Source organism: Papaver somniferum, chromosome 9 (genome assembly GCF_003573695.1).
Source record: "Papaver somniferum cultivar HN1 chromosome 9, ASM357369v1, whole genome shotgun sequence".
NCBI lineage: Eukaryota > Viridiplantae > Streptophyta > Magnoliopsida > Ranunculales > Papaveraceae > Papaver > Papaver somniferum.
In genome coordinates, this window is record NC_039366.1 from 140,218,808 (window position 1) to 140,227,496 (window position 8,689).

An 8,689-nucleotide genomic window follows, 5' to 3' on the forward strand; every position below is an offset into this window, starting at 1 on the left:
ATAAAAACAAGCAGTATTTGCATGGCTTCGACCTAAATAACTCAGCTGAACACCAAGCTTTCGATCCCATATTCCTCGTGCAAATCAAATTAGAGTCGAAAATCACCTTTTCTGATGACAAAATGGTAAAGTTACTGGGGATCATATCAATGTCCTCTCTTTTAGCACTAAATTCTATCGATCAAAAGATAAATTAACTTTTTCTAATTATTTATTTTTAGAATCTTAAATAAATTATATTATGACAGACAGACAAATACCCACCTCCTGGGTAATACTCCACTTCAGCATCGAACATGGCCCAGTGTCATAATATGTTGCTGAGGGTCCACATTCACTAAGAATGGTCAGTTATGAGACACGCATCTGACCTTCACATGCAACACTGTTCTTGCACAAATTTATGAAAGCACAGCGGTGGATGCAGTAATTTGATTTTGTGGTGAAACTCCAAATGGTGCGCTAGACCCGAAAGGAGCATAGCCCTTAGATCCCCACGGTTTCTTGTTTCAGAGTATTTCTTGGTGAGGCCTGGACTTGTTGGAAATGTACAGGAATTGATGCCAAAAGGTACAGTTCTAGACTAGGCACTTGTTTGTTTCCCATCAGAAAGATGGTTCAGGAGATGCAAAATAGCCTAGAGCACACTAGATTAGGCAAACAAGACCACTAGGTAGCGAAAATAGCCTAGAGCACACTAGAATACAATGTAAATCTTAATAAGCATATACTAGACTAGATTTTCTGAAGATAAAAAGAAAATTCTAAACATGAAGAAGAAAACAAAATGAAAAATGACAAACAAAAGAGCATAAAGGGTTTTTAGGAGGTTGCAGAAGATGTCCATGAGATAAGTTTCACGATATTTTGTAGTTGATCACTGCAATGTCCTAAAAACTTTTCAGAAAAAGGTAAATAAGATTGCGATGAGATAAAATTCTGGCCCAAAACAAATCGATAAACAGTAATGGTGGAAACAACTTTAAATTGATAGGGATCCGACAGACTTGAGACCAGTTGCAACTCCCATTTGATGACTACTGATTGGCTGGCTATCCAGAGGAGGCTGGGACAGAAGATCAACACGATTATCCATCCATCTCCACAATGTGAGGACCATAATTTTGCAAAGTGAATGGCATTTTCTTGGCATGATCACAAGGAATTTTAGGTGATCACAGATTCTACTTTTTTATTTTATTTTTGATCGAGGGGCATTCTTTGTTAGGAGACAATCGACTCCTTGGTTGCTTTGCCTCTTCTCTCTAGTCTCTACCTTTGGTGGATGGATATTCCATGGGATATGTTAAGTAAATTTGGTTAAGTCATCCTCGGCCGTTGAATCTAGTTTCCAATTTCAAATATTACCGATGATTGGAAACAAACAAAGAGAAATAATTCTAAAAATAATTGGAGAGGAATGTTTGGATCCATTTTATGCATGCAATCGTCATCCTACTTTATCCCCTCTTTTTAATTGTTTGGCGAATAAAGCTAGCTTTGTAGACTACTCTGCATCTATGGCTGTAAGCATGTTTGCGTGAGAACCTTATGGTTCATGTCGTCACCTGAACTCATCACTCAGTAAACTTTAGGGGAGCCCAGGAGTCCACACGCATCCTTCACCAAAAACAAAAATGACTATAGGGTAGGTATTTGGTCACTATAGGTGAACGAAATAGGTTTCACCTGCATAAGTGGAAACCCCACTGCCTCCAATTTTCGTCCAGAGTCAAAAGCCATTCGGTAGGCCTACCGAGTAGCCGCATAAAAGCTCTCTAGTCATCTTTAAACAAGCACCACCGCCCCGTTTGTTCTCCAGATTCTTCTTTAGTTTTCAGACGATTCCTGCTTTTTTCAAATGGAGTTGAAATGTATCTAACTTGTGAATTCGTGACGTTTCCTCAGGAACATAAATTGACAAACCACAAAATACAATAATTCATTCCTGCGATGATTCAAAATTTGAAGCTAAATGGCTTAACAAGTAAATTTGTCTCCACAATTCTATTCTCCATTATAATCTATGTTTAGTTATTCTTCCTCGGACTCGTCTAAGTTCTCAAACAAGTATACATATGTCTTTGTACGATGTTAGTAAAAATAAGAACTTCGATGGATGTCTACCAACTCTGGCATAAGATAAGAAAGTGTTACTCAATTAAGAAAATTGTAAGGTTACATATACATTTGCTGTAACAAGCCTCTGATATATGAATGATACAGAAAGAACATGCTTGGTTACTAGTACAACCTAAAATACATACAAGTATAAGCTATGGTATACGTAAGAAAAATACAAAGCAGGCATTTGTTAAGCTTAACTTACATAAGTTGCCCTGAGATAATCTACAATTTCTGCACTTTCAAACATTTCCACTCCTGTATTGGGGTCTTCCAAGTAAGGTACCTGTTAAGTAAATTGTGTCAATTAGCGGTATTTGTTTTTCACGTATATAACAGTAGGATATTAAAACTAAGATGGAAGTATCATACAGAATATACAAACTGAACAAACATGAACTCTGACGGGTAACAGTAGGATATTAAGAAAATACCTGAAAATGTCCTGCCTTCTTAAAAAGTATTTGTCGCTTAGGACTTCCACGAGCACAGCTGCAATGTGAAATTTTTATAGCAAAATCACCGAAATGGTTAATACGGAGCTCAGATTAGAGTGAAACGATCAAAATGATACCAAATGCCCATAAATCTTGAGACAGGCAGTCTTTTTTTTTTCTTTTCTTGTTAACTGACATAAAGCAGTACAAAAATTACCTGTGTAGTATGTGTGGTATCTCCAACTCAACTAAGACTTCGCGTACAACTTTGCAGAAGGGAGAAGGCTGAGAAACAGATAATATCATAATTAGGTGAAAATCAGAAGATTCTAACTTTGATGCAGTAAAGGAACAAAGAACTTTCTGAGAAACTAAATTACATCTCATAGTCATATATCTTAAATTTTACTTCTTAGAACTAACCTCATACGCCCACAACTCAAGAGGTTTAGGAGGCAGTTTTGAAGGAGTATATGAACTTCCCTGATAAAAAGATATAAACAGCATTGCTTGGTCAAAGATTTATTAAGAGGAATTCAGAGAGTAAAAGGATTTGATTATCCTGGAATAAACTCCACGAGGACACCAAACAAGATAAGACCTAGACTCCTCTCGTAGTATTCCAAGTCGATTAATATTTTTGGGATGATAAATTCAAAACTATACTCAATACATTTTTGTATGAAAAAGAAAATGTGCAAAATTTGAAGTAGTTTACCTTCCCCATACGACCGATCATAGCAAATCCCTCAGTTAAAGTCTGCAATCAAATCACCAAAGAAATGTTTAATGATAATGAAAGAATCATCCTTGTGAAATATGAGGATGACAAAAATTAGAAAGAAGATGCACCGTTCTACAAGGTTAAAAGTGAGCAGTAAAGCCAAATGCTTACGGTTAATAGTCCAAGTGACAATGAAAGAGGAACAGTTCCATCACCTAACAAATAAAGACAGTAAGGTGTAAGTATAACTTGTATAAGAGACTAATGGGTAGCAGGGACAAAAGCAAGGCATAAATTCATGCAACATAGAGTGCCTCCAAAACAAACAAAACTCAGAAGTCAGAGCACAGAGCAACGAAATGTCCAAGAAATTATGCTGCACAGGGGTTTTGCCAAGTTCTAACGGATTACTCCAAACTACTTGTCATTCTAAGAAACAATGGTAGAGGTACGAGTGTCAATGTCCACAACAAGTAAGGTATGTGCAAGAAAGCAACCTCAAATGAACCGTGGTTCAGGATGCCTAGATATAGGTTAAGAGCAAGACAGGTGGACCAGGAGAAGATACATTAGACATGCTTTAAGTAACAAAACTGATATAGCTAAAAAATTGGATGTGCGATTTATAGAAAGTTAAAATAAATTAGACTCGTTTCATTTTCTTTAGGTTCTGTGCAGCGCAAGTGGATAATGAAGACTGCAATATGAACTGACATGTCCACCAGTGTCGGATACAAGTACTAGCTTCGATATGCCATAAAAGTCAATGAGGTAAACAAAAAATTTAATATAGACAACGAGAAGTTAGAAGATGGATGGGAAAAAGCCATGGTACCATATTTCTCAGCCAAATATTTAATGATGCTGTCTGATTCATACATTGCAACACCTGTGTTTGGATCAACCTGCAGAAATGGTGAAGTTTAGACTTAGAGGTCTAATTCACTTGGCATCTTATTTGCATATAATGAAGTTAGCAGGGCATTGATTGGTGCTATGAAAGGGTTTTTAAGATCAACAGGACAGAAACTGACAGTGGTTGGTTCAAGAAAAGGTGCAGTAAATATATTTTGATAGCTCTATTTCATGACAACAGATAAGGGAATGCTATTATACCATGTAAGGGAACTGCTTCTTTCCACCCATTTGAGCAACCTTGGGACGGAAGTTTGGACCATTCATTGGACAAGGATAGTACAAGACATCAAGATCCAACACACTCACAATTTCCCTAACCTGTTCAGAAATAAAAAAGTTAGTCCATGCCAGAGACAGAGGTTATGCGGTAAATCAACAAAACAATTACAATTACCAGAGTATATATGGCTATATCTTAGCTTAAACAGCTAATAATGTTATAATCCTCCAAACAGACTCACCAGATGCAACATCAATCTTTCTAGTTAGTTCAGTAACGTTCTCTATTATGTTTTAATTTGGCCAATATTATTTCAGTTCCTACATAACTATTCATCTTGGCCAGCTTATGTATTTCTGCCTATGAAGGTAAAAGGAACATAAAAACATGAAAACCAAAAGAGAATGTTGTAATCAGAATATCATCAGTCCAGATTGATCGACTGGTCAACCATGTGACCAATGTCATATGGCCGTAGTTTGATATTTCCGGCTCACCATAATTATCAAAATCAGCCCAACTACTCAACATCCAGCGACGAGTACAACAAGCAATCTATTCTGTTAAATAAGGTGGTGCGGTGAAAATCAGCCCAACAACCATGTGACTAATGTCATATGGCCTTAGTTTGAGATTTCCGGCTCACCATAATTGCCAAATCAGCCCGACAACTCAACATCCAGTGACGTGTACAACAAGCAATCTTTTCTGTTAAATAAGGTGGTGCAGTGAAAATCGGCCCGACAACCATGTGACTACTGTCCGGCTCACCATAATTATCCAAATCAGCCCGATAACTCAACATCCAGTGACGAGTACAACAAGCAATCTTTTCTGTTAAATAAGGTGGTGCAGTGAAAGACAACCCCTGATGGTTGAATGAGAACATTGATGTCTATGTTCCACATGTGTATAACTGTATTTATACATATCTATTGATATACACACTAATAGAGAGAGATTTTGAGTTAGTTACCTTCTTACAGAATGGACAGCTGAAGTTTGCACATGATCCACGATTTTCCATACGTGAAGCAAACAACATAAGAATTTAGTCTTATTTTACCAAGAGACAGTCGTGTAGGAAAAGTGGTTTAAATTCATGATTCTTCACCAATTCAATTTCAAATAATATGGTCCGAAAGGAGGTTAAGAATGTACCCCTCAAATTCATAGATCTCAATAGGTTTCTCTGGACGAGGACCTAATTTTGAAGTTTCTTTCACCGTAACACCTAGTAAAAAGTTCAACAGTAATTAGGAAATTAATGCAGACCTTTTCCTTATTGAAAGTCATAAAATGTCTAATTTCGAGTTATAAATCCAGTAAATGATGGAACTTAGAAGCAATTATGCACTATAAATTGCTATTTGACACACAATTGAAGCTTGAAGCCAGACTATACTTCTCTAAAAACTACACATTTATAGCCTTTTCACATGGCACACGTACAAACAACATTTCCAAATATCCTCAATTAAAAGCTTACAAAGCCAGGCAAGGTGGAATAAAAAGACAGGTCCTTTTTTTTCAGTATATTGTAAAAAGCCAAGCAAATATCCAAGAAAAAGATAAGGATTACTAACAATCGACGGTATATTTTTACCTCCGATTTCAAATGCATAGTCGCCCGGTGGGATCTCATTTCTAGATACAAAGGATGCTGAATACCTAACAATATACAACCAAACGGAAGGAATTTAACTCTACACATTATGAACCCAAATAAATTTGAAAACAAACTAATAGACAGAGGTTTTGTGATATACCCGGACACGAAAATTCCAGTACCAAGGCGAAATATCAAGCCGAGAGAAGCCGTCAAGACGTCGAGAATCCTATCAGGACGTATCGCAAATCGTGTGGGTTTTGGGGGTTTAAAATTAGGAGGGGGTTTTATTGTAGGAGATGAAGTAGAAGAAACCCCGAGGTTTTGTGATGTTTCTTTAATCTCTGCAGAAATCTTAAAAGAGACACGATTCAGAGGTTTTCCTGGAGCTAAAGATGGTCGAATAACTGGTGTTGGTCTGAAATTGACAATGCCTGCCATCTTTTCAGGCAAATGTTCTTGGAACTAGCGATTCAAAGAGATTGAAGCTCTTCCTTGTGGACTACGGAGAGTAGGGAAGTGTTTGTGGTTGAGACTGATCGCTGAAAAATGTCCCTTTTACCCTGTAATAATTCCCGCGCGTATTCTTCCTAAGTTTTTTTTTTTTTTTTTCTTTTTTTTTCTTCTTTCAGACTGTATTTGATAAGTGGGAAAGGAAACAATTCCACTGTAAACTGCGTTTCATGGAATCCAGCGCCTCAGGACCGAATATCTAGGTGGGTAAACGTAAACCAATATCAAAAAGTCTTAATGAATTGAGATAAAAACAACACGAAAAAACGGCTTCACACCAAACATAGACCCTGCTAAACTCCCGAAGGATGGGACCCACTGGGAACCACAAAAATCAAAAAAATGGTGAGGGGAGGGTTTTGTTGTTGTTTTTATCTCGATTCATTAAGAATGACTAAACCAATATACATAGGGCTAAAAATCAAATGTTAAGATGGGCTAAAAGAAATTCCCACAAATATTACTTTTGGAAAAACGTTTTTAGGTTGTAATTAGAAATTTTGGGCTGGCCGGAGTATCCCGAGCCACCCCCTAATTCTGTCACTGATGGAATCAGTTTTCTGGGGGAGGCAAGGAAAGACTTTTCATGAAATTCCATGCATTTAAGTTTAAAACATATTTTAGACCATGTTTTTCTTTTTACAATTCCATAAAAATAGATCTTTGATTAGACGATTGAAACACATCATTTCGATGGAAAGATGGCTAATTCCATGAAGTTAACTTCTATCAATTACAACCTTAGTTGTTTGGTAGGAAATTTTCCGAGTTGATTACCTATTTAGAGCAAAGACAATGAACGGATTTTCTGATTCCTACCCCGCAATGGGATACGCAAATATGCGAACAATACATTTTGAGGTTTTCCTAGCTTGTCTCAAGTTGAGACGAGCGTCTCAACTTGGGATGAATGCCTCAACCTCAGAAGCTCGAGCTTGATGAGGTTAAGGCTTGGTGCTTCTTAAGACACGTATTTTTTCCGTGTTTCATCTTTGTCCCACTCAAGACAATCTTTTACAAAGGAATAAAGATCTTCAAAAGAAATAGAGTTGTTGAAACCATCAGGTATAACTTTTCCACCCAAAGCAAGACCGGTGATTTGGTGAGCATCATCTGGAGTGATAGCCATTTCGTCGAACATGAGATAAAAAGTCATGGTTTCAGGCCAGAATCTTTCCCTAAATCCACAAACAATAACAGTATCATAAGTCTTATGTGCAAATTCTATTTCAGGATATAACCCCGAAGATTCTACCAAAGCGACCGCTGCTTCATGTTCTCTATCCAATGGGAAAAACTTCACCTTCCGATTTTTTAGTTTCAGAATGATTTCTTGAGATCCTAAAAAAATCATAATTAAATTAAAATAACATATACAATCTTAGAGTTAGACTTATTACCTTTACGGCACAAGCTTTTGCATCCTATAAAGTTTCATAACCAAACATAACGTATCGATCATGAAAAGCGGGAGTCTAACAACCACACCCAATATTTCGTTCGGCAATCTGTATGGACTAACTCCAATATAATTCCAAGAGAATCAACTAGACAGCCAGACTTAATCAAGAAAATACATCCAAGAGTTATATCTCAATTTCTCAATACAATCTGCAATCGAACAGATAGAAATCTGTGAGCCCGATAGATATGAGAAATAACTTGAACGGTATCAAAAACCAATGTTCAAGTGTCAATTTCAATCAACAACCAAAGGTCGGATTTACAATTTGATTGAACTACGCACAACCTGTGATATTTCAATTATATAAAAAAAAAATATAATACAGAAAAGAAATAACACAGACACCAAAAGTTTTGTTAACGAGGAAACCGCAAATGCAGAAAACCCCGGGACCTAGTCCAGTTTTGAACACCACACTGTATTAAGCCGCTACAGAAACTAGCCTACTACAAGTTAACTTAGGACTGGAATGTAGTTGATCTCCAACCAAGTCTCACACCGATTAATGTACAGTCGCGTTCCTTACGCCTCTGAATCCCAGCAGGATTCTACGCACTTGATTCCCTTAGCTAATCTCACCCACAACTAAGAGTTACTACGACCCAAAGTCGAAAACTTGATAAACAAATCTGTCTCCCACATAAAAGTCTATTCATATAGGTAAATCTATCTCCCACAT

General features: G+C 37.0%; 1 protein-coding gene across 1 annotated transcript; it reads right to left on the reverse strand.

Annotated features, from left to right (window-relative positions):
* Window positions 1-2,133: 2,133 nt before the first annotated feature.
* Window positions 2,134-6,572, reverse strand: LOC113314420. Its single transcript, XM_026563217.1, has 12 exons — window positions 6,193-6,572; window positions 6,030-6,094; window positions 5,585-5,657; window positions 5,400-5,418; window positions 4,402-4,521; window positions 4,121-4,190; window positions 3,457-3,500; window positions 3,280-3,321; window positions 2,985-3,044; window positions 2,779-2,846; window positions 2,559-2,616; window positions 2,134-2,410 (listed from the first exon to the last, which is right to left on the reverse strand). The coding sequence occupies exons 1-12, from the start codon at window positions 6,471-6,473 to the stop codon at window positions 2,321-2,323; spliced, it is 990 nt and encodes a 329-aa protein (XP_026419002.1). The 5' UTR covers window positions 6,474-6,572; the 3' UTR covers window positions 2,134-2,320.
* Between the last annotated feature and the right edge of the window lie 2,117 nt (window positions 6,573-8,689).

Bases quoted from the DNA above. Each gene is read 5' to 3' on its own strand.
- LOC113314420 (XM_026563217.1), bottom strand. From the start codon at position 6,473: ATGGCAGGCATTGTCAATTTCAGACCAACACCAGTTATTCGACCATCT. The intron at 5,658-6,029 runs GTAAAAATATAC...ACTTTTTACTAG, and splicing joins CTATGCATTTGAAATCGGAG to GTGTTACGGTGAAAGAAACT. The intron at 3,501-4,120 runs GTACCATGGCTT...TTTATTTGTTAG, and splicing joins ATATTTGGCTGAGAAATATG to GTGATGGAACTGTTCCTCTT.